Consider the following 27,219-nt stretch of genomic DNA (forward strand, 5'->3'; position numbering starts at 1 on the left):
CTATAATGACATCATCTCAGGGTGTTAACCATGTCTCTCACATGTTGCTCAGAATTGTGGCTGACATAGGCCAGCTAGAAAAATAAATGAATTATAAATTATTTTGGTTTGAAAGATAAAGTGTTTCAAAGCATAGGACCCACCAGGAGTGAGATTAATGGGCAATTCCAGTGTTGCCATTGTTGGTTCCACTGGTATAGATGATGTCTAACTCATTTCCAGTCTCAACCTACTAAGACTGTGGTCATGGTTATTTATTTGTACTAGGGGAGTGAGAAGGGCTCATAGACACTGCAAATATACCCCAAGGACCAGGGTCCTATAGACACTGGTCAGGCATAAAAACTTTCATTATCCTTGCCAGCCCTCTCCAAGCCCATAGACTGCCTTCCTATAATCCACTGACTACTCAAGCTCCCATGTCTGGCCCTACAGTTGCCACACCATGTGCCAAATTACTGACATCTGAACTAAACTCTGCAACCCCCTGTGTCCTATTCCTCAGGGGCTCAAATGCTAAATTTAGCCTATGTTCAGCAAATATTCATGAGTGTTCAGAGCCAATAACTTAATGGGGGCCTTCTTTAGAGGTGATGTCTTTTTCCAAAGTATCTCTGATTAAAACAAGTAAACAAGCGCAGTCCTTCACATAAGCACACAATGATTCACTTTAAGAGGATGGCCTAAATGCAATGCCTCTTGTCTAAATGTGAGCCACTTTCTACTGACAAACTGCATCACGGGGTCAATAACCCCATTCTGGCTTTCCAGTTGCTAGCTGTAAGGTCACAGGGTGTATGCCTCGGCAGCTGGTCAGGAGAAGATGGTGGAAACCTTTTGGGTGGCATGCAATATCTCACTTTTTTCCAGAACTTGGTCTTTGCACACAGTGACTCCTCTGTGAAGTCCCCACTCCACTGGAGAGACCCATGCTTCTGTTTGATGTACTGGATTGACTCTGGCATGACTGTATAGTTTTTTACTTTCTCCACTTCGATTAGAATGACCTTCATCCCATCCTGGATAAGAGCATTGTAGACAGCAATTTGTTCTGATATGTTCTTTAGTAGGTCAAAGCCCCGTGACTCAGGAACTATGATGATCAGTCTCCTACACTGCTTAATGTTTTCATCGATGACACTGGCCACAGCTGCAAATAGAGAAAGAAGGAACAGAAGATCTCATTATTGAAACAGCCCAGATCTTAATGTTCTTGAGAATATTATAAATGGATGTTAAAAAGGAACTTTAAAATAAACATGACTTAGGACTGGATTAACAAGAGGTTTTTATTTTTTCCCTCACTTGAGGACATTTTTTTGTTTCTTTTAGAGAGGAACAGAGAGGGAGAAACATTAACTGGTTGCTTTTTCATATGTGCTCTGACCAGGGATCGAACCTGCAGCCTGGATGTGCCCCAACTGGGAACTGAACCCACAACTTTTCAGTCTATGAGATGACACTCTAACCAACTGAACCGCACCAGTCAAGGCAACATGAGAGTTCTTTCTTTTTAAACATTTATCATCTCCTCTGAAAATTTCCTTACTTTCCCTGAAAAATTAGTCCTTTGTGTTCATGAAATATGTATTTTGGCAGTTAGTTGTTGGTATGTCACTTTCCTCAGCCCACTGGCTCCACCCACACATCATGAACTGCTCACAACAAGGATTTTATCATGCCTAGTTTTTTATCCCCAGATTTAGCTGAAGGTCTGATATAAGATGATAAACAGATCTTTTTTAAAATAGACTTTTAAAGGATAAGAAAAATATAGTTAGTTTAAATGACATATTAATCTTTATTCATGTTTTCCTCTTATGCTTTAAAGCTATTTAAATGGCCAGGATTTATAGGACTAACTAAAAACCAGATGATATAGCCTGATGATTTCTGGGAGCAGGAAGGGGAGAGTTCTTTAAATATCCAGCTATGAAAAAAACTTCTTTTTTTTTAAAGAAATAAAGGTCAAATTTTATATCCTTCTTATACTTAGGATAAAAATAGGCAACAGCTTACCCAAGAGCAGACTTTTTTTCTCTTTGGCTTATTTTAATATTTCTAAAGCCTAGAAAATTACCTGAGAATTATTGAGCACATAGCTGGTACTCAATAAGTATTTGTTGAATAAATGAATGAGTGAATATTGATATGGTTATGAAATCAGAGCTCTTCCACATGTTTATAACAAGCACTGGACTAAACTATCATTTTCTTGTAGAGGATGATTTCATAACTTGAAAAGATCTGGACTGAGATATTAGGGTGGTCTCACTGTGGATATGAGTAGCTTATAAATCCAAAGTAGTTAGAAACCATTTTAAAGCAACCTAGAATAAGCCACTGCCAAATACCATAAAGTAGTAATCTTGGTTTCCTGGTAACTAGAAAAGGATGTTTATTACAAATTTCAGCCATTGGCTGTATAGCCTTCAAAGGGAGAAACATTCATCCATTGAGTGTCTGAGCTCCATACTGGTCCCTTCTCAGGTTTAAAACTTTCAGTCAAGTCAGGGAAACATTCCTATCCCCATTTGACAAATGAGACAACTGATGTTCAAAGATATTAACTTCATTGCCCAAAGTTAGACAGTTATTAAATGAGAAGTAAATACTTATTTAGGTAGGAGAAGATTAGGATATTCAGGTTTAGGAAATCAGCTTTAAACATGAGCTGATTTACATATTAAAACTGACAGAAAATACTCAGCAGCTAGTCTCAAGGACATCAGGGCAAGTGACCACTGTCATTCTCTTGACCAAGGTTATGTCATCTATCACCTGTTCAAATGAATGGGTTACCCATATCCTTGTTCAAAGTGATAGTCATGTTATTTCAACAAGGATCCCAGTTATCCTGTTGCAGGGATAAAGCTAATAAAGGAAAGGAGCTTGGTTCTAACCTCCTCAGCTCAAGGGCTGAGGGCTGGAAAGGTAAAAGACTTCTTGTGGTTTTGTGCAGAAGACAAGCAGAGTCTACCATTTGCAAAGTGAAAGAAGAGAAAGTTTCCTTTACTTTTCAAAATTTATTTGTTGTTTTTCTACATCACTTAAAACATACCTTGTCCAGGAAACTCATCCCTACCAAATATAAATAACTGATATCCACACTGCCTTTCTAGCACCTCAGGGAGAACCTTGAATACCAGTGTGTCCACATTATAGCTCTGGCTTTCTTGTCGAGGTTTGGGGTACAAGACGTATGCATCATACAGCTTCCCATCTGAAAAAGAAATAGGGTAAGCTCATGGAATGATTCCTATCAAATTTTTCCTACATAAACAAAGTTAAAATCTGAGTTGCTACCATGATGTGCTTTTTGCTTCAGCACACCCAGTTGGCTGACTTGGTGTCAAGCATTGCTATTCTCGGCATCTCCCACTTTTAATAATTAAAATATACTTCACTCTCTTCTTGCTTGACGGTTTCTGAGAAGTCGAATATAATTTGTACTTTTGTTCTCTATAGGTAAGGTATTTTTTTTATTCTGGCTTCTTTTGGGATTTTTTTCCCTTATCTTTGATTTTCTGTAGTTTGAAAACAATATGCCTAGGTGTATGTGAGTTTATGAAAGACGGTATAAAAATTATTCAATTCCTTACTTTCTCCTGATATGATATTGCTAAATTTTAAAACTAATCAAAGTGGACCAGTGGAAAAATTACACAATCTATTTGGCTTTTGTGTAAGTGCTTTTACTGAAGATCATGAGGCTTGGTGCTATAGTGCTAACATGCACAGGCGACACTAGAAGAAAAGCCACATAAAACCTATTACCTTGATATTAGAAATTTTTTTGCACACAAGGTTCACTGCATCACATCCTTTAAAAATGAGGACTCCTCACACACAAAAAAATATACTTCTTAAGAATATTGTCCCAAGACTGGCCATGTGCTCTCAGGAGCAACCAAAAGGTTTCTGGGAACAGCACATAATGAATCCTGTAATTGCTTGTGCTTTTGCTTCTAAAACAAGCTCATCTTTAAAACCTGACCAAGATTTGTCATGAACTCTACCCTGGCTTTATTTTACCTTTCTTTCTTTATTTTCCTGTGTTCATTGTACCTATTTTGGTTTTGTTTTTAATTGTTCTGTTCTACATGAACTTCCCCCACAAATTTATTTGAAATAAGGTGAGGCATCACTTATGGAGATTTGTAAATTGATCCTTATATTTTTGTACACATATGCACACCTGGCAGGAGAATGTATAAAGTACCCATAAGACTTAACAGAGAATATACAGAACTCATGAGCTCTAACTAGACCTATTAATAACTCAATAAAACTGTGAGTTACACACATGTAAGTAGTAATCATGTGTAAAGCCTGACTAATCTATGGGATAAACACTTTATCATAAGAAGACACAGTTTATCTCTCTTCTCTGTGTTTGCCATCCATTACTCCACATGCTCCCAAATGACCAAAAACTAACCCTCCAGGAAAGCAAGGCTGGAGACAGTGTATGGGACACATCTTCCAGTATCATCACTAGCTCACTGTTAAAGCCAGTACTCCAAAGGATATTACAGGATAATTCTCATAGACTCAGCTGTCGAGAATTTAATTACAAAGTGCACATAGACTTTTCTGGATTTAAAAAAAAAAAAAGAGGAAAGAGAACCACTGACTGACTGTAGGCTTCCATTTCCAAATCCTCAGCCCGCTGGTTCTGAATTTGGCCTGCGGCTCAGGCTCAGCAGGGGGTGGGGCTCCCTGGGCCTCTCCTCTGCTCAGCCCCAGTAGCTCAGGGTGAGTCACTATTCCTTTTCCCTCTTCCTGCTAAACTTCACCTCACTAATAAGCAACTTCACCACCCACTCATTACTCATGCTCCCAAGAGCTGCAGTGAGTCAGGGAGTAACAAATGTCAAGGGGCCAGAATTCTGGGAACACCATCTAAGTCAATATAGTCCCCTTTCAATCAATAGAGAACAGCCAAACCACTTACATCTGTGTGTTAGAAAGGACAAGCGGTGGTTCATTTAATCTTCTTCTCAACCAGACACAGTCTGGAGCTCAATCACAGGCAGGCTTACAAGTAATGGCCTCTGTAGGGACTGCAGAGCCAAACAGAAACCCCATGTCCAGCTAGCTGTCTGTCCCCAGCACTCGAAGCTCTTCAGGTTGCACTGGAAACCCAAAGCCAGAGTTTCACAGTTGAATTTTGTCACCAAACAAAATTTCTTTGGTGTTCAAGGGCTGCCAAGTTTAAATTCTAAAATTCATTGTAGAATAAAGTCCAAGTTAGGCCATCTGTGTTTTATCACACTTGTGGACAACAACGCCAACCATGCTTTTTTTTTTAATATTCAAAGCAGGTACTTAGTGTAAACAATGTCCTTGTCTGTAACAGGGACTCATTAAACATGCTCTACACCTATATTCCCCATGTGTCTGCTTTTGTTAGCATTGCAATCCTCTGGACTTCGAAGGTATAAATATGTGTATCTCCATGCATATGAGCAACACAGGCCTTTCTTCAGCCTTCTATTTATTTTTTCCATCCAATTAGGGTACTTAAGAACAGATTTATTACTTTTTTTCAAGGCCTTGATAGAGCATATACATTCTGAAACAAATGCACAGGGTTGAGCAAAAGTAGGTTAACAGTTGTTCATATGGAAAATAATACAATAATAAATAACAATACAAGAATAAACTCATTTCAGAAACCTACTTTTGCCCCACCCTGTATATTGCAGGGTTAAAATCACAATGGTGTAAAATGCTTCCTCGGAGTTTCAGGATCATATTTAGACATTTCTGTGCTGAATAGTGCTAACAATGGAGGCTGACTCCCCCAACCAAACTGAAACCTCAAGACAGAGCAGCAGCATAGCTGCTTTGGCCTCCAAGCAACAAGGCAGCCCTCCAGTGCCCCAGGACTCCAGTGCTTTTTCAGACTTCAACTCAGTTCCTCACACAGCATTGTATGACTCAGGCTTTAATCTGTTTCCTTTCGCCTTTCCTCCCTCTCTCCCTCCTTTCCCCCCTCTCTCCCTCCCTTCCCTCTTTTATTTTTTCCTCATTCCATAGCTAAGAAAGATAAAAAGATTAAATACCTTTCTCAGACCACACAAGGAGTACATGGAGAACTCCAATTCAAACTCAGGTCTGTCCCTCCCCAACTTGAGAGTTAGAGACTTAAGTTTTTCAGGCACCAAGTATCAGTGCTATAACCACAGACAGCATGTGGACCTCCAGAACACATGTTCTTTTCAAGCATCCATGTACTGAGCATGTAACCAGGTGAAGAGAACTTTGCTAAGGAGAAATTGTCTTCTTTTGCTTATACCCATGGATGTGAGAACCATTCCTAAATGGTTGCAGTGGGACCTGGAGGATTTAGTCACTCAGTTACAATCAGCCTGTAAGCCTGATTTGACTGAACAATGCTTGTAGTCTTGAAAAAATCATTTCTCAGAAGTATGGAAAGTTCCAGGGAGATTTTCTTCCTCTAAATTTGCCAACATAAAAGGCAAGCTAAGTAAAATGTGGTGAAGTATATTTACAATGGTTATACAAATGAGTGACTAGCAATAATGAGGAAGTTTTCAGTATTTCCCCACACTTACCTTCTATAGTCTTAGTAGAGTAGAAGACGCTTCGATACCAAAGTGTAATGTCAATCTTAAAAATGTAGTAGATGTACATGACAAACACTGCCGTACCTGCAAAGGCCAGAAGCCCTCCTATCAAGTAAGCTCGAAAATCTGGCACTGCAAATGACAGCAAAATAATAATATTAGAAAGTGTCAATTGTACACTTATACAAATCACATTACAAATGTCATATGGAAATATATTAGATGTCAATGAGGATACTGCTTAAGTATTTCTTTATAGTTAAGTTGTAGGTATGAGAGTTAGAATAATCTGGTCTGACCCATGAATTTTAGGAAGCAAATTGCCCTTGGAATCTGAGGAGGGAAATTCTGTAGAATCCTAGTGCCCAGAGAGAGATACCACATACCTCCAATCTCATTAGGACTGCTGTCAAAACACACATGGCTAAGTCCTGCTTAATCAGCACTCAGATGTGAAGCCTAGCACATTGTTGGGAAAGTTCCCCTAGGTGGTACTGCCACATATTCTTGATTATGTTGTTGTAACTGCTTTCCCAGTTACTCAAAATTGAGCAGCAGGACTCATGTCATAAATGAAGAGCCATCCTTTGCCTCTCTTGGAAGCCATTTTTGTTGGTTCTACAAGACTGGCCAAGAGCCAAACTGCCACCTCAACCTCCCTGTGCCAACAGAGTCCAGCTTGGTGTCTATCTGAGAGATGCAGTCTCAGGAAGGGTGTTTGTGTCCTGCTTGGCTTTGTGAGCACACTGCAAAGCAGTTATGGGGAAAGTTGTAGGTAGAAGATGACTGCAGAGATAAGCCAGTTCCTCTGGAACTCCAAGTCCACAAGAAAAGCATTCCTTCCCACATATCTGACAAGAGGAACAGCACAGCTTTCTTCCTTACCACAACACCCACCTGTTCTACCAAAGAAGGAGGCTCTAAGAAAAAAGAGAATTCAAAAAAGGAAGGAAGGGAGAGGAAGAGAATTCTTTATTCTTAGAATCCACCACATACCCAACTTTCTTCATGAACCCCTTCTTGACATTCTAGTCCCCACTATAAGGTATGTTTAAGGGGAGGGTCACTTTTCTTTTAATTCTCAGTGCACTTTCACTTCTAAAATACTCATTAAAGAGCTTGTCACAACCTGCCCTAGGCCACACCATGTTGCAAACATTTTGAGTCCAAGACATCCCTAACTACAACTGTGTGTTTTCAAATAAGTGGCACAATGAAGCACAATATATATAAATGCATCTGTGCCAAAAATATATCAGTCCATTAAGTCCCAGCGCAGCCTAGTGGATCAGCTCTGCCCGCTGGTGCCCATTCTGATCTTGACTTGTTTGAACCTCTAGTTTCTAACTCGTACATGGAGTCTCCCTTCCCTTCCATTTTCCAAGCATCTTTGCCCTTCCCAAACTCTTGGAACACCAATGCCACCTCTCCCTTTGGGAGGATCCATGTCCGTGAACCCTTAATGTACACTTAAGGGGCCTTGGTATTATAAATGGTCATGAAAAGGAGACCATGCCCACAAAATTTATGATATTCAGACACTCCTGGTAAGTAGACAGGATTGATGGTCTGAAATTCTTGAATTGATCATTCATTGCATTCAAGAGTGTTGATATCTTCTGTTCTGTAAATGAGCTAAAAAATGAAGGAACTGGAAATAGAAAATAAATGAGTGAGTTCAAAGAGAGAATGAGCTTTGAAATTGAAATAGTGGAACACACACTGTTGAGACAAGATGCTTGTTTAAGACCATATAAGGGTGGTATTTGGGTCCATGTGACTGCTACCAGCCTTAAACTGAGATGGGAGCTAAAAATAGTGATTAAAAGAAATTTACAGAAGGTACACCCAATCCAAACAGCTTTATAGGAACCTTGCTTCAGACAAACTAAATAAAATTCAACAAAAATAAGGAAGTCAAATGAAGAAGTTATAACCTTACCTCTGGTCCCACGTAAATCCAAACCAGAGGCTTGGATTTAAGAGGGTAATGTTCATAAGAACTCAGGAAAAACAAAACAAAATGCATGTCTCTAAAAATACATTGTATGTGAAATGTGAAAAAAAGTATAGATAGGAACAAAGATATATATGGTAAGCACAAGTTTCTTAACTGACATACAGCAAAGGAGAAAAACTACCCCGTTTCCCTACTGCATGATTGACAGGTGTTAAATAATAATAGCATTATTCTTCTAAGCCTGGACTTTGGCTCAGAATCCTTCTGAACCCAGTGCTTCCAGGTAGTCAGTATCTATAACACAGTACTGACATGAAAATCTATGCTGGTCATTTTCATTCAAGGTTACTAAACAAAAAACTCAAACTTCTGGGTTGTGGCAGATTTCAATTTTAAATACTCCTGGTCTTGTGCAGTCTCCAAGACTTCCCATTGTCAGCTCCTCTTTTTTTTCTGGAGTTGGGGAGACCCTGAGTACTCTCTGTAGCAATTAATTGTACTTCTAATGATATATCATAGAGGAATGCTTCTCCATGAATATCAGCACACACATATGGGAATTTTCACAGCAGCATTATTTGTGAATAACTGCAAATTGAAAACAACTCAAATGATGACATATAGTAGAATAAATAGATTATGATTTAGTTATTCAATGGAAAGGATTCAGCAATAAAAATTAACTACAGCTACATGCTGCAGCACTGATGCAGCAATGAACCCCATAAACCTAAGAAGCAACACATAAAAGAAAACATATTATATAATTCTCTTTCATATAAAATTCAAAATCAGTCCAGTAAGCAGCTGGAAGTGCAGGGCTGCACATGAGAAGGGAGAATATAGTTGGAGATGTGGAATCACACCTGCACAGAAATGACAGTTGAAGCCATGCAAATAGGAAAGTTATCAGAGATGAGCATGCAGAAAGAGCAGCACTGATAATATAACTTCAGGAATGGCCCAAATGTGTTACTGAGAGATGCACGGAGTGATGAGGGGAAAGTGATCAAAAATGACTTTCGATGACAAGGGAAAGCCCTTGAAAGAAGGGAAAATGGTCAGTGGTGGCTGATAAACCCAAGGCTTCTTCTACCTGTTGCTACCCAAGAGGGTTTCCCATAGGTCCAAATGAGGAGAGGAAGTGCTGCATGCTCACTCACAGTTAAAGCAGCTGGGTACAGAGTGACCCTGGCTTCCAGGTCATAGAAGTGAACTCAGGGATGCAAGCTTCTGTGGGCATATGCCCATTCATTATTATTAGAAGTGAGGTGATGGACCCTCATGAGGTCAGGAACTTGACAGGAGCCAAGGCACATTTGATAGCTCCATACAGCATCCACTGGATTAATGTTTTATGGTAAGCTCTAGAAAAGCATTTCTGGTAGAACTTTAGGTAGATACATGGAAACATGGGTTTAACTGATTATTAAGAGATACTGGCAAAACCAAGCTCGCTCTTCTCTTGCATGGTAGATACCCAAGAAAAGAAGTTGATATTAATATAATCAAGAAAGAAAACCTGTCTTGGTAAGCCACACATTAACATTTTAGAAGGTGCTTCAAACACTTCCACTGATACATTAAGAATTTAAAGCTGTTCTCCAGATTATGATTATATCCATCACTATCTACCCTTTGGTTCTTTTACCTCAATGGATACTCCATATACTTTGCAAAAAGTTAAGAGAGCAATTTGTGTATATACATTAAGTTTGAAGGTCTTATGCTTAATATCAGAGTTCAGCCTTTACAGAAAATTTTACAAATTTACAGAATATACACAAACATTTTATTTTCATATCAAATTATTTATAACAAATAATCTAAAAGCTGCAATTCACAAGCACATGATTATAAATGTTGAATAACTGGGTTTAATAAAGGAACAACTCTGTTTTCTAGAATTTTGATCCATAAAACCTCAATGTACACTAACATAGCACTTTCAAAGCATACAGCATTGCAGTCCCCACCTGACTGCAAGAGCATTATCAGACGTGACATCAACTCTTCCCCAGATTTCATAGTGAGTTTGTCTGTTTAACACCACTCTGTTGCCTCACACCAAACATTTAGGATCTCTTATCTTTCATAAGCGTTTCTTTTACATCATTTTGAACACTCTGAACAGTATTTAACCCACAGGAACATTACCTGGGGGTTTTAAAATAAAGTACGCTGCAGACACACCAGCATGGCATGTGAAAGGATGGTCATAATCTTCCATTTTCACTTCTAGAAAGGTTATGTTCACTGTGTAAAAATTATGTTCCTGAAAAGAAACGTGATTTCTGTAAAAGAAAAGAGCCAATCATTAATACGTAAGTCATATTTTACCCAACATATTTTATAATCTTTAGTCTAGAGAATAAAGTTCTTTCCCAGGGACACTCTAAGTCACTTTATGCTATGAGTACTTCACTGAGTGTCTCATTGAGGTGTGCATTCTGTAGTTCCCAATTTGCATTATCTTTGGGGCAGTGTGACAAGGAAGCATGGTTCTGTTCATTATACAGGGAGAAGGGATCCAAATGTTCTGGAGGGCGGGCCCCTTGCAGTACAGGCTTCCCCCTCTAGGTGAGTGTTCTAGGAACTCATCTGTATCAGCATACCAGCTGGCCATTGGGAGAGCAGGAGCTCAGCTTCAGTGAAATTTTTGAAGATTCTTTCAGTGCACTTGCCCATTTCATGATGGGTGATTTACAAGCACACCTATCCACACTGCGTTTAGTGTTCAGCAGTTTTTGACCAAAAATGGCATGACCCCCATGTCCTTCCCTCCTTACTCACCTGATCTCACCCTGAGTGACTTTTTTTGTTTCCCCAAATTAAAAAGAAGTACTCAAAGAAGAATATTTTGTTGATAAGGAAGAGTTGAAACAAAAAACTGCAGAAGCAATAAAAGGCATCAAAATCAACAAGTTCAAAAACTGTTTCAAGCAGTGGAAAAAAAATGTCTCAATAGGTGTATTGCAGCAAATGAAGAGTACTTTGAAGGTGACTGAAGTTTAAACATGTAAGAATAAATACACAGTTTTTTTATAAATAAATTCCGAGAGTTTTGAAGTCTCTCCTCATAGACACCAACCTAAGCCCTAAGGATGCCCAGAGAGGACCTTCCCCTTTTCCTCTCCACTTACCCTGACTTATCTAAACTGTAAGGTCCAACAGAAGTTCTTTGGCCCTCTGACTTAATGAGTCTTGTTTTATACACTTGATTCATACCATCATAAACCTGGTTCATACAGCCTATCCGCTAATGATTATGCACTGTCTCTCTAAGAATGCCTGTTTTGCTACTTAAGCCTTGAAGGTTTGTTGTTCATCATATGACTAACAGGGAATGAGATCAGTTTTAAGCAGCAACTGACAGAAATTGATCTTGTTGACTATAGGCCATACTTCACGCTGCGCTTATTCTTGAATTAAGACTTAGGAGTGATTGATAATGTTAGCATCTCACACTTCTTTGCAGCAGTTGCTTACTCACATGTAACTCTGAGAAGATCTTTAAAGAGAAAGTCAAAAGGAATAATGAGTCAGTGAGAATCATCTTAAAAATCAGTACTAATACCAAATCACTTAAATGGAAAAAATGTTGCTAACTTTCAGAGAAGCCAGAAAAACAAAACACCTACTCAATTCCTTCTTGGACTCGCTTGGATTCTTTGTAGTAAATATCCACCAATGTGCTACTGACTTTCCAGCATCGTAGATTTGTATTATCTCTTGTGTCTGTTATGTTGCAGTTTACAATAAGGGTGGAGCCTATAAAAATCAAATTCACAAAAATTAAATAAAAATTCTACCAAAAATGACCTGGTTAAGAAATACATCTTGTTTTTGAACCTTGAATGCCTTTTGATTTACCAAAAATATGCTCCTGAGGTCAATATTAATCTACTTTGTTGGACAAGGACACGTGATCTTGCAGCCTTACCATTCATCTACACACATATTTACATTTTTATGCTAATCTAGTTTTTTGATTTTTTGTGATTTCTTCCACTTATTTTGTGTTTCACAAGTACATCGTTCTAACATTAAATAAATTTTGTCTATTTTTTATCTCACTTTTGTGGTTTTATTTTTATATGTACTTAATTCATCAAAAATATATTTTGTGTCTGATATGAAGTAGAATAAACTACATATTCTTCAAATTTAATAAGTTATACCAACATCACATATAATACTGTATTTCCCTTTCACCACTTATGTCATTTTCCCCAGTTATAAAATATATGATTATTTCAGGCATATAAAAATGCTCTTAGCTTTAAAAGTGTATTTTATACTGGAATACCTTACTGAAGAATTGCCAGTGAATGTAGGTTTTTAGAGAATTTTCTTAGAGTTTCCAAGTAGATATGCATAGATCATTTAAAGTAATTATATGTTTACCCTCCTCTTTCAAGGCTTTTTATCTCTTGTCTCTTTATTGTCTAAACACATTGGCTAGAATTTGTAAAGACAAGAATGGTGAACAAAGTTAATTAAGAGAGTTAATAACAGGAATACTTATCTTTTCTAGGTGTTTATGAAATCCACTAGAGAAGTCACATGGTAAGTGATATGTAAACAAATCCTCTATTATGGAAATTATTATTTCCTTGAAAGTTTACAAGACCTTTACTAAAACATGTAGGTGTAAAGCCTTTAAAACAGATTTCATCTCCTTTCTACTTATTGTTTTCTAAGTTTTCTCATTTCTTTCTTTTCTTTTGAGTTCCTCTACTTTTGGGGGATTATATTTGCTGGAGGTTTCTCTGTCTTCTCTTTCTATTCCGATGCCCCTTGCCCCCACCACCCTGCCCCAAGCCCATCTTTCCCAGAACGAACTCTGGAAATTATCACTTAATAAATTCATTTTTTAAACTTTTATCTTTGTTATTTTCTTCATGGAATTATTTACTTACCTTTTTTTCATTGTTGTTCAATTACAGTTTTCCCAATTTTCCCCTGTTGCTCTCCCCTGGCCTGACCAAACTTACACTCCCCTCCTCCCTTCTCCCACAGTGAATTCGCACCCTGTTGCCCATGTCCGTAAGTCCTTTATACATGTTCCTTGACTTGACCCTTCTCCTTCTTTCTCCCATCATCCCCCTACTCCCTCCCCTCTGGTCACTGTCAGTTTGTTCCTTATTTCCATGTTTCCGGTTCTATTTTGTTCATTTGTTTGTTTTATTCATTACATTCCACTTATAGATGAGATCATATGGTATTTGTCTTTCACCACCTGGCTTATTTCACTTGGTGTTAATACTCTCCTGTTCCATCCATGCTTTAGCAAAGGGTAGGAGTTCCTTTTTTCTGCTGGGTAGTATTCCATTGTGTAAATGTACCACAGCTTTTTGCTCCACTCATTCACTTATGGGCACTTAGGCTGCTTCCAGTACTTGGCTATTGTAAATAAAACTACTGTGAACATTGGGGTGCATAGGTTCTTTTGAATGAGTGTTTCACAATTCTTAGGGTATAATCTCAGCGGTGGGATCACTGGATCAAAAGGCAGTTCCGTTCTTAGTTTTTGAGGAAATTCCATGTTGTTTTCTAAAGTGGCTTTTCTAAAAATAGAGTTAAATGGTTGGTTTATGCATTTTAATTATTTCTACACTTATTATTAAAAATGATGATACTTGTACCTTGTTTAGAGTTCAGCCTTGCTCACATTTCATGAAGCTTGATTTGTCTTCACTGCCATTATTTTCTAAATATCTGTAACTATGGCTTTGAACTAAATCTAATCAGCAAAGCAAATAATTAGAATATATACTTGTCATTGCCTAATTTTTTAAATCAGTTAATTTTATTCTTGTGGAGTTTATTATTATTTTAACTTTAGTTGTAAATTTCTAGACTTAATGCATTGTGATTGCACCATACGGTCTGTTTAACTTCTTCTTTTGGGACTCTGAGTTTTTCATAGATACTTATGATTGTGATTTACTTAATATATTATTCTTATCATATGACTAGGATCTTTTAGAGAGAGAGAGAGAGAGGAAAATAGAGGATAAAAGAGAGAGAGAGAAAGAGAGAGAGAGAGAAATACCAATTAGTTTTCCACTTATTTACACATTCATTGGTTGATTTTTGTATGTGCCCTGACTGGGATTGAACCTGAAACCTTGGCATATTGGCCTAGCCAACTGAGCTGCCAGCCAGGACTTATTATTAGAATCTTTTAGATCCTGATTTGACTAAGAAATTTGTCAAATTCAGAGTATGTTAAAATTTCCCATTATAATTAAAGCAATTGTATTGTCTTATTATATATTTTTTGTATATCTGAGAGTTTTAGTTTCAAATATTCTAATGCACTGCTATTTGACATACATACATATATATATAATATATTTTATTTTAGGAGGTATTGTAATTTTATTAGTACCAAATAATTCGATTTGTCATTTAATTGTTTGCATTGAAAGATATTTACCAGAGTGAATGATTAATGTTGCCAATCTGATTTATTTGTGTTAATTTTTGCAAGACATAGTATGCTTATGAATTTATATTTAATTGTTTAGGTCATGTATTTTTAGATCTATATTCTTTTGAAAACAATATGTAATCATATTTTAATATTTGACTCAACCTGAGAATTTGTCTTTTAATAAAATTTTGTTTAGTTTACTTTTTTTCTTCAGAAAGTACTCAACATGTTTTTATTTTGCTGTGATTACCTTTTAAAATTGAAAAAATAATTTGAGTTCCTTCTTTTCCACTTAGATCACAAACTGAGACAATGTTTACTGATCACTTCCTATGTTAAATAAGTAATATAACAATATAACTCTCCTTACTTTTTAAATATACTTTCCAGTTTAAGACTATATAATTCAGAATTCTTGACCAACATTATAGTAGTACTTTTATATTATGTGTCATCTCTTTGAGGACTTATTTTTACATTTTCACTGCTTTTGCATAAACAAATTTACATTAATCATTTAGACCAGTGATTTTCAACCTTTTTCATCTCATGAACTGATTACACATAAACTGATTACTAAAATTTTGCCACACACTAGAAAATATATTTTTTTGCTGATCTGACAAAATAAATGGGTATAATTTTGATTCATTCACACCAGACCTCTGTTGTTGTGTTGCCTGTTGTCATTTTCTTATTTGACAAATAAAAGAAAAAGAGGTTAGTGTCCCTGATTCAATAGTCAGCTATTGCACGTTTTAAAAATTCTTGCACATATCAGTTGAAAAATAGTTGATTTAGACCCATAGTGCTCACTGCCAGACCTTTGATACTATAACTTCCCCAGGATCCAGGTCTCTTGTCTTTTTATTTTTATTACTTTTCTGATGAATGCAGGTACATTTGAAGCTGGCAGCTAGATGTGTATGGAAGTTGGCTTCATCCTTGAAATTCAAAAAATTCACTAGAATATGTGGTCATACTTATTTTTGCCCTTAGTGATTTCAGTGGCTTTCATAACTTTACTCACCAAGTTGTGCTTCGATTGTATTGTTTGTTGGATAAGTTATTTTAGGGATTATTCCTCCATGTCCAACATTTTCTGCTAAGAAATTATACCCATATGATATTGCATTAGAATCACGATATATTCCCAACTACTTTAATGTGATAATAGCATAAAACAAACAAGCAAACAAACACGTGGCACAGAGCAGACCTTAAAAAAACATTTGTCAAGAAAAAAGTTGAAGCATCATGTCACAAAATATCCACCACTTACTAAATACCTATTCTTGGCCAGGCACCTCAGTAGCTGCTCTATGTACATAATCTCAATTTTCATAAATAAATGAAGAATTTTCTGTTTTTTCTATTTTTTTCCCCAATACAGTTAACCAACAGTTTTGAGTATTCTGTTTTCTCAGATGAGGAAATTAAACTGCTCATGCTCTTTTGCCTCATTCTTTCTACCTTCCGACTCTAATAATGACAAGTTTTTGAGCCTACTAACCTTCAGGAAAATTGATATAAAGAATCATTTCTCTCAAGTCAGAAATTGTCTTACGTCAGTGCTGAGAGGAAGTTCCGCAATTAGTACACACATACTTACTGACATTCACAGTAATTCTATGTAAAACCATGTATTGTTTTCCTGCATGAGTCAGTCTGGCTTTACAGGAATAGTTCCCTCTGTCCTCTGCCGAGACATTGCTCACTGACAGCTTTCTTTTTCTTTCCCAATAAGCAAAGCGCTCTCCTTTAATCTCCTTACAGTCCTTAAAAAAAAAAAGTTCAAAGAACATTTTGGGTATCAGTGATATTCCTAGTTGACACCATTCTGTAAACTGTGAGGGGATACAAGAAACCTATGTGGTCCCTAGGTCCCTGGACATTAAGTAGTTTATTATCCAACAGATATATATGTATACTCTCCAGAAGAGTTGACAGAAAATATTTATTTATTTTGTAGAGAAAGAGAGGGAGAGAAACATTCATATACATTTGTCTCTCACATACACCTAACTGGGGAGCCGGCCAGCAACCCAGGCATGTGCCCTGACTGGAAATCAAACTGGCAACCCTTCAGTTCACAAGCCAGCACTCAATACACTGACCCACACCAGCCTGAGGGACAAAGAATATTTAACAGGGTAAAATGAATGTTATATATATTATCTAATAGAATTTGAATGGACAGGCTGGAAGGAAGACTTCATGGAAGAAGACTGATGCGGGCCACGAAGGAGTTTCGTAGAAGGATGTGAACGGGCAGGAAAGATCCTCTACCTACAGGGACCCATCTCTCCCAGTGGACTGACATTCTATTTGGAAGGATGCTGACTAGGCTTAGGAACAGCAAGTGTCTTGTCACTTCTCATATCTCCCATGCTTCCACTGCATCAACAAAGAAACAGTCCCACACCAAAAAAACTAGAACGCTGGTTAGTTTCAGGGATCATTAGCATCCATCCAGATTGCAAGTCTCACTATTCATCTGTCCTATCAGAAGCTCACATTCTCATTCATGTTAATTACCACTTCTTCCATCTCACAGGCCCACTTCTGAACTCTCTCTCAAATTTTTACCCTCTCTTCAGGAAGCTCCATTATACAGGGTAACTTCTTGGACAACTGAGTCCATTTTACTCATTCAAACACTTAAGTTCCTGCTCTTTGCTAGCATTGTGAGAGACTCTGGTCTTACACAAATAAGATGTAGTCCCTGGCCTCCAAAAGCTCATAATCATGATAACACAGAAGAAAAACATGCAAACTCTTAATTTATAAATAAAGATTTAATTGCCCAAGTTTTAGATCTCATTCTCTGTCATTAGAGCAGTGTTAACAAATGGATCTCAAAAGGTGAAATTCAATAATGCCAGAGCAAACAGTTGATGACTACAACGTAAACTACAACTTTCTAGAAGTCTTACATTATTTCTGTATAAACACCTCATATGGAAAACTTAATTGTAATTGTACAATGGCTACCAAATGAAATAGGAATTAATAAGAGCCAGAAGAGTGAAGCCTCTGATAATGTAATGTTGCCTTCTTCAGAGCAGAAACAACAACAACAAAAAATTAAACCCTTGGACTGTGAAAACCTTTTCCCTAGATGGCTGAGATAGGCACAATTTCTGGGTCTTTCTTTCTGTTTCCATCATTGACCAGTCCCCCTTTCAATTGACTCATCCTTTCTTTTAAGAAGTACATACAAATATTTAACAATATTAAAGTTTAGCCAGGCTAGCTTAAGAGCCATTCTATGCTTTTACTGAAACCAGGACAGCTTCTACCATAATTCACTGAAGCATTATTTTAGAGTCTAAATTCTCAGAAGGCTTAGGTTTTTATTTAACAATTCTCAGGTGATAGGTCACTAATAAGATTTAAAATATTCATAATACCAGTAGCCAATATTTGAATATTTCATATCTCAAGCACAAAAAAAACCCACTCCTTGTACAGTATGTACAACAGTTCTGAAGCATAATAAAATAGTCCAGAGCCTCTGGCTAAGATGCTGTAACTGTGGGAGAATAATGAAGATGAAACCAGAAAGACAGGCAGGAGCCCAGTCATAGAAAATCATAGAAAGGGATGAACATTGGAAGCTTTTGAAGCAAGGGAATAAGAAGATTGCATTTGCATTTGAGAGTAATCTATTTGGTTGCTGTATGGGAAAGAAAGGTAGGACAGTCCAAAAACTATGAAAACATTTAAGAAGTTATTTCCATTAACTTAGAGCATTAAGTAAGGCAATGCAGTGATGACAGCAAGAAGAGGACAAAAAAAAAAAAAAAAAAACAACAATCATTTTAAGCAGTTCTAATCTACAGAATTTAGTGAAAATTTGGAATATGAAGAAGGAACAGGACTTCCATGATCCCAGCTTCTTTACACAAAGGTATTGTTAGAAAGGAGAGAGAGTGTAAAAAAAAAAAAAAGAAAGACAAAGAAAAAAAGAATGATCAGATTTGGAGTTAAGATAAAAAGTTGCTCTAAACATGGTGACTATTGGGAGTTGTAAGGATGGGAAGGTCTAAGTAGAATACATATTAGGCTATTGAAAAAAGTATCCAGAGGTTAAAAGAAAGGTAGAAGTGGGAGAGAGTTGGGAGCCATCTGTATATGGATGGCTCTATGTCTATCCCCATTTGAATGTAATCAAAGCAAGAACAGAAGATGACCATGGCTGAAATTGAATCCCAAAAATCTCAGACTCAAACATAGAGGATGAGAATCCCGTGATGATTACTAAGGAAGAACTGGGGGACAAGGTAGGAGTGGAATGGAGATTAAAAATTGAGTATCAGAGAGAAAGAAAATGGAGGAGAAAGGAAGATGGTGGAAGAGTGAATGGGAGTCACACTGACCTCCTCCCAAGACCAAATTACAACTAAATAGTGGAGAAATGACCTGGGAAACAATGGAACAATAGAGGGAAAGGAGCCTTGGAGCCACGGACAGACAGTGGATTCAACTCTCACACATCCCAATGGGTGAGAAGTGCAGTGGAGGCTGGAGAGGGTGGGCTGTGCACCCGCTGGCACTAGTACCAGAGGGACATTGAAACGGCCAGTTGGATCCCCCTGAGAAGAGCAGGGTCTGAACCATAAACAGGGACCCCTAGACTACAGCACCTAAAACCAGGAAAACACACAGATGAAATGCAACCCCGAAAAGCTTAGGGGCACTCTCTGCCAGAGACAGGTGGCTAGGGATGCAGAGAGACATTTAAAGGGCCAACGCAAAAATTTGCAGTGGCAGCCGCCCTCCTTGATCTCTGGGTGGAGGCGGCAGCAGAGTGGGCTGGTGCCTGGGAAAAGATTGATGAGGAAAACTTTGTGAAGAGAACTGAGACGGCGGCCAGTGGAGCCCTGATGATAACTCACCTCCCACTCTGCAGCTACCATCTTGCTCAGGCATAAGGGAATCAGTTAACCTGCCTTTTGTGCCCTCCGCACACAGCTTGTGCACATGTGAGCTAGGGGGCTAAGTGCAGACAAGCTGGAAGAAATAGAGGATCCCTGACCAAAGGGGTCACACAGCTGCATACAGAGCCTTAAGAAGAGACTAGAAATGGAGGAGTTAGGGAAAGAATGGGAGGAGGAACTGGGCAGTCCTGACTCCCTCCCCATTCAGTATTCCATTTTGCGCAGGAAGGAAGCACCCCCAAAGAAGCAGAAGCAGGGCCCAGATGAGCCAGAGGCCCACGATTACAATGCGGTTCACAGAAATAGTGGATCCCTGGCCGAATGGGTCACAAAGCTGCCCAAAGCAGGAGTCAGACACAAACAGTAGACTCCTGGAAGGCTAAAAAAAAACAACCCAAGGTCATATAGGGTCAACAACTGACATCATCAGAGGCAGGCCCAGAAAGGAAAGTAAGAAAAAATAAATACATACATAAAAAGACCCGCCTACTACCATAGAAGTTTAATCCACAAGTCAGGAAATCTAGATGGATCAATTGAAACAGAAGCAAAAATTACTTACTTACTTACTTACTTACTTAACAGACTCTCACAAAAATGGGAAGAAAAAAAGATCCTCCCAAATGAGTGGAAAAGGAGACGCCCCACAGAGAGAGCTAAATGAAATAGAGGCAAGGGAACTATCAGATATTGAATTCAAAACAATGCTTCTAAGGAAGCCCAATGAGCTTAGCCAGCTCAAAGATAACTATGAAAAACTGCACAGAAACTTTCAGGATCTTACAGCAAACTATATAAACCTGGAAAAGGACATAGAAACTACCAAGAAGACACAAGAGGATATGAAAATACCATTTCTGAATTAAAGAACACAGTAGAAGGAATCCAAAGCAGGCTGGATGAAGCCGAGAATCGAATCAGTGAGATGGAGGATAAGGTAGAAAAAAGCTCCCAGAAAGAACAAGAAATGGGAGAAAAAAATCAAAAAGAACTAAGAGGCATTTAGGGATATGCAAGACAACATGAAATGCAATAATATCGGCATAATAGGGATACCAGAAAGAGAAGAAGAGGAGCAAGGGATAGAGAACCTCTTCGAAAAAGTAATGATGGAAAATTTCCCCAATTTGAGGAGAGAAAAGGTCTCATGGATCCAGGAGGCACAGAGGGCCCCACTCAAGAGGGACCCATGGAGGTCCACTCCAAGACACATCATCATTAAAATGGCAAATGTAAAAGACAAAGAGAGAATCCTCAAGGCAGCAAGGGAGAAGGAGAAAGTAACACACAAGGGGGCCCCCAGTAGGGCAGGAGCTGACTTCTCAACAGAAACATTACAAGCCAGAAGGGAATGGCAACAAATATTCCAAGTCATGAAAATCAAAGGCCTACAACCAAGGCTGCTCTACCCAGCAAGGCTCTTAATTAAAATAGAAGGAGAAATAAGTAGTTTCACAGACAAAAGGCTAAAAGAATACATCTCTACCAAACCAGCTCTCCAAGATATGCTAAGGGGACTGGTTTAAGAAGATGAAGGAAAAGAATGAGAAAGAGAGGAACACAGGTATAAAGAGAAAAGATGAGTAAGTTTCTATCAGTAATAACTATCAATGTGAATGGACTAAATGCCCGAATCAAAAGACACAGGGTAGCTAAATGGATAAGAAAACATGACGCATACATATGCTGTCTACAAGAGACCCACCTCAAAACAAAAGATCCACACAGATTGAAAGTAAATAGATGGAAAAAAATATTCCAAGCAAATGGGCAAGAGAAGAAAGCAGGGGTTGCAATACTATTATCAGACAAAATAGATTTCAAAACAAAGGCCATAAAAAGAGACCCAGAGGGGCAATTTATAATACTTAAAGTAAGAATCTATCAAGAAGACATAAACATTGTAAACTTAAATGCACCCAACTTAGGAGCACCAAATATATAAGGAAAATTTTGGACAACTTCTGAAAAGATAAAGACATCAACACACCGATAGTAGGGGATTTGAACACCCTACTGGCAAAAATGGACAGATCTTCCAAACAAAACATCAATAAGGATATTGTAGAGCTGAATGACACACAGAATCAAATAGACTTAACTGACATATATAGAACCTTACATCCCAAAGAAGGAAAATACACATTCTTTTCAAATGCTCATGGCAGTTTTTCAAAGATAGACCACATGATAGGACACAAAGCAAACCTCAGCAAATTCAGGAAAATTAAAATAATATTAAACTTTTTCTCGGAACACAAGGGTTTGAAACTGGAAATCAACCTCAAAGAGAAACTTCAAATACTTGCAAACTCATGGAGATTGAACAGTAGACTATTAAATAATGAATAGGTCAATAATGAGATAAGAGAAGAAATCAAAAAATTTCTGGAAACAAATGAAAATGAACAGACAACAGTCCAAAATCTATGGGACACAGAAAAGGCAGTCCTGAGAGGGAAGTTCATAGCAATACAGGCTTACCTTAAAAAGATAGAAATATTTCAAATAAAAGACCTAACACTACAACTTCAAGAACAGGAGAAACAACAACAAATAAATCCCAGAGCAAGTAGAAGGAAGGAAATAGTCAAGATTAGAGCAGAACTGAATGACATAGACACAAAAAGAACAATTCAGAAGATCAACCAATCCAGGAGCTGGTTCTTTGAAAAGATAAATAAAATCGACCAGCCTTTAAGCAGACTCATCAATAAAAAAAGGAAGAGGTCAAAATAAATAATATCAGAAATGAAAGAGGAGAAATAACAACTGATACCACAGAAATACAAAGGATTGTCAGAAACTACTATGAACAATTATATGCCAAGAAATTGGAAAACCTGGATGAAATGGACAAATTTCTAGAAAAGTATAATCTTCCAACACTGAAGGAGGAAGATACAGAAAGCTTGAGCAGACGGATAACAGCTGGGGAAATTGAAGCAGTCATCAAGAAACTCCCAACACACAAAAGCCCTGGGCCGGACGGTTTCACAGGAGAATTTTACAAAACATTTAAGGAAGAGCTAACCCCTGTCCTTCTCAGACTATTCCAAGAAATTCAAGAGGAGGGAAGACTCCCAGACTCTCTTTATGAGGCCAGCATCACCTTAATCCCAAAACTGGATAAAGACCCTACAAAGAAAGAAACTACAGGCCAATTTCGCTGATGAAAATAGTTGACAAATTCCTCAACAAAATATTGGAAAACCACATCCAGCAATATATGCAAAAGATTAACCACCACAATCAAGTGGGATTCATCCTAGGGATCCAGGGATGGTTCAATATACGCAAGTCAATAAACGTAATATATCACATAAGTAAAAGAAAAGGCAAAAACCACATGATCACCTTGATATAGGCAGAAAAAGCATTTGATAAGGTACAGCACCCATTTATGATCAAAACGCTCAGCAAAATGGGAATAAATGGGGCATTCCTCAACGTAATAAAGGCCGTATATGAAAAACCTACAGCCGATATCATACTCAATGGGCAAAAACTGAAAGCTTTCCCACAAAGAGCGGGAACACGACAAGGATGTCTGCTTTCACCACTTCTCTTTAACATGGTATTGGAAGTCCTCACCACAGCAGTCAGACAAGAAAAAGAAATAAAAGGCATCCAAATAGGAAAGGAGGAAGTAAAACTATCATTGTTTGCAGATGACATCATAGTGTACATAGAAAATCTTGTAGACTCTACCAAAAAACTACTCAACATAATAAGTGATTTTGGTGAAACAGCAGGACACAAATTCAATATTCAGAAATCAAAGGCATTTTTGTACACCAGCAATGAAAGAAGAAATCAGGGGGGAAAAAAATACCATTCGATATAGCATCAAGAAAAATAAAGTACCTAGGAATAAATTTAACCAAGGAGGTAAAAGACCTGTATGCAGAAAACTATAAAACATTGAAGAAAGAAATTAAGGAAGATACAAATAAATGGAAGCATATACCGTGCTCATGGATTGGAAGAATAAATATTATCAAAATGTTCATACTATCCAAAGCAATTTATAGATTCAACGCAATCCCTATTAAGATACCAATGACATATTTCACAGAAATAGAACAGACATTTCAAAAATTTATATGGAACGATATATGACTCCGAATAGCTGCAACAATTTTGAGAAAGAGAAACAAAGTAGGCGGGATCACAAGACCGGACATCAAACTATACTACAAAGCCACTATACTCAAAACAGTCTGGTACTGGCACAAGAATAGACCCATAGACCACTGGAACTGAATAGAAAACCCAGAAATAAGCCCAGGTCTCTATGGGCAACTAATATTTGACAAAGGGGGCAGAAGCATAAAATGGAGCCATAATAGCCTCTTCAACAAATGGTGTTGGGAGAGTTGGACGGCTACATGCAAAAAATTGAAATTGGATCATCAGCTGACACCATACACAAAAATAAACTCAAGATGGATAAAAGACTTAAATATAAGTCACAACACCATAAAAGTCCTAGAGGAGAACATTGGCAGGAAACTCTCAGATATCCCACGCAGCAATTTTTTCACCAATATGTCTCTAAAGCAAGGGGCATTAAGGAAAGAATAACAAGTGGGACCTCATCAAAATAAGAAGCTTCTGCAAGGCTAAAGAAAACATCAGCAAAATGAAAAGGGAGCCAACTGTATGGGAAAATATATTTGCTAATGATACATCAGATAGAGGTTTGATCTCCAAGATATATAGAGAACTCACTTGACTCCACTCCAAGAAGGCAAACAATCCAATCAAAAAATGGGCAAAGGACCTGGGCAGATGCTTTTTCAACTAAGATATACAGAGGACCCAGAGACATTTGAAAGGATGCTCAGCATCACTAGCCATCAGAGAAATGCAGATCAAAACCACCATGAGGTACCACCTCACACTGGTCAGAATGGCCATCATAAACTGATTAACAAACAGCAGATGCTGGAGAAGCTGTGGAGAAAAGGGAACCCTAGTACACTGTTGGTGGGAATGCAGACTGGTGCAGCCATTGTGGAAAGCAGTGTGGAATTTCCTCAGAAAGCTGAAAATGGAATTTGCCTTCAAATTGCCTTTTGATCCAGCAATTCCCCTGCTGGGACTATAGCCTAAGAATTCCAAAACGCCAATTTAAAAGAACCTATGCAGCCCAATGTTCATAGCAGCACAATTTACAATAGCCAAGTGTTGCAAGCAACCTAAATGCCCATCACTAGATGATTGGATCGAAAAACCATGGTACATTTACACAATGGAATACTATGCAGCAGAAAGAAGAAAAGAACTACTAAACTTCGCGACAGCATGGATGAAACTAGAGAGCATTATGCTAAGTGAAATAAGCCAGGGGGCGAAAGACAGATACCATATGATCTCACCTATAAGCGGAACCTAACCAACAATACAACGATGCAAGGAAAATAAGACCAGCAACACTGGAAGGAAAAGAAACCAACAGAGACAAGAGGGATGGGGTGGGGGGGTATGGAGGAAAAGGAAGGGAAGAGGAGGGTCGGGGAATGTGTAGCAAGGTCTCATGGACAAAACCAAAGGAGAAGGATCGAGGAGAGGGAGGCAGCAGGGGAAAGTGGTGGGGAGAAAGCAGATACAAATGTAAAAAAAGAAAAAAGAAAAAATTAACTGAAAATCAAAAAAAGAAAGAAAGAAAATGGAGTTCTCAGCTGACAGGAATGTCCAGCAGTGATAAATTCCACAGGAGATCAAGCTCAGGATTGAAAATAAATGTTAGATTTTGGCAGCTGGAAAGCCAGCAGTAACCTCAGCAAGTACATATCCAGCACAGTGGTAAAGCAGAAATCATTGTACCGAGGAGTAATTTGGAACTAAAAAAAAAATGTAGACATTACTGATTTTCCAAGTGTAGGTATTTCTTTTTTTATCTCTAAAATTGTATGTTTTAATACCTGAAATTTCTCCTCCATAATCCCTTCAATTTCCATTTTATTCCTCTCAGTCTTCAATTCTCCAGCCACTACTTGGACTTTGTCATTGTCCATAATATCTATGTCTCTAAATTCTTAAAATCAAATATACATCTTGATTACAATTTTTCATTATGCCACCACTTCCATTCCTTTATTTTAACTAAACAGTAATATGAATAATTGTTTATTAAGTAATTACTATGCACCCACACTGAACTAGTGGATAGATTATTTAATCTTTCAAACTCTATGAGGTCATGTCTCTTAGAGGGGATTTAGTTGCAGGAAACAAGAGTCATTCTAGCTATTTTAGGAATAAAAAGATTCAACACTGGATATTAGGTGCTTACAAAATATTAAGTATTCAAGGAATGAGGTCTAGTCCAGAACTACTCTAAGACTAGCTCACCTAGAGCTGCTACCTCTATCACAATCATGGTGGTGGAAATCAAGGTTTGGAAATATATCACCTGCAAAGCAGAGTACAGGAACTGCTACTTATGCAACTACAGGGTGTGAAGTCTTGCCACACCTGACACAGACAAACCAACAAATGACTAAGAAGACATACACACTGCTTTTTTGCTCCCACAAACCTGGGTACTGGACCCTGAAGAAAGTACTCAGTGCCATGCATGCAGTGCAGTAGCAAAAGCAGGAAGATTCACCATTCTCACATTAGCCTTTCAGTGAAGCCAGAGGAGAGAGCGAATCACATCCAGAACCTTAACTGGAGGCAGCTCTGGATAGCATAGGGTGTCTTTGGCTGTTCTGCTCTTATATTCAGCTTTATAGTCTCTGTAGGATAAAGAGGCTCACCATGGATAGTGAGCATTTACCACTATATCCATCATATTTCTCTACCTGAACTTTCTATCCGTCTAAGCCATTTTTAAAATCTTAAGTTGAATTAGTCCCCTTTACCTTGGTGAATTATAACTTTTTTTGAAGGCAAGGAGTCTCTTTCATCATTGTATCCCCAGTGGCTGGCATAGCACCAGGCAAATAATAAGTTCTAAATATTTTGATAATTTATCCCAACCCTCTCATTTTACAGATGAAAACACTGAGGCCCAAGGACTGATCCAACATGACTAGTTAGTGGCAAAAACAGAGGAATAACTGAGGCTACTGAATCTAAGCAGGCAGACACTGCAGAATTATCTCTCCTTATATTATTTGCTTCCTCCTATCTTCTCAAGCTGAGTGGTTATTTTAAAAATGAGTATGCCTGAGTCTCACTCATGCATAATCTGATTCAGTAGTAGAGAATGAGGCCAAGCATTTGCTTTTTAAAAAGGTCAATAGTATAAAATTTGATGTCCAC

General features: G+C 37.9%; 1 protein-coding gene across 1 annotated transcript in view; it reads right to left on the reverse strand.

Moving 5' to 3' along the window:
- Nucleotides 1–737: 737 nt before the first annotated feature.
- IL1RL2 (interleukin 1 receptor like 2) overlaps nucleotides 738–27,219 on the reverse strand; it is a 34,899-nt gene continuing 8,417 nt past the window's right edge. The window contains 7 exon segments of the mRNA XM_054578034.1: nucleotides 738–1,150; nucleotides 3,062–3,223; nucleotides 6,585–6,728; nucleotides 10,714–10,850; nucleotides 12,198–12,327; nucleotides 16,029–16,103; nucleotides 16,611–16,776. Coding sequence (XP_054434009.1) covers nucleotides 738–1,150; nucleotides 3,062–3,223; nucleotides 6,585–6,728; nucleotides 10,714–10,850; nucleotides 12,198–12,327; nucleotides 16,029–16,103; nucleotides 16,611–16,776 — 1,227 coding nt within the window.

The sequence above is a fragment of the Pteronotus mesoamericanus genome, unplaced genomic scaffold (assembly GCF_021234165.1).
Source record: "Pteronotus mesoamericanus isolate MK-2021 breed Mesoamerican mustached bat unplaced genomic scaffold, CSHL_Meso_final contig_48, whole genome shotgun sequence".
In the NCBI taxonomy this organism is placed as follows: Eukaryota; Metazoa; Chordata; class Mammalia; order Chiroptera; family Mormoopidae; genus Pteronotus; species Pteronotus mesoamericanus.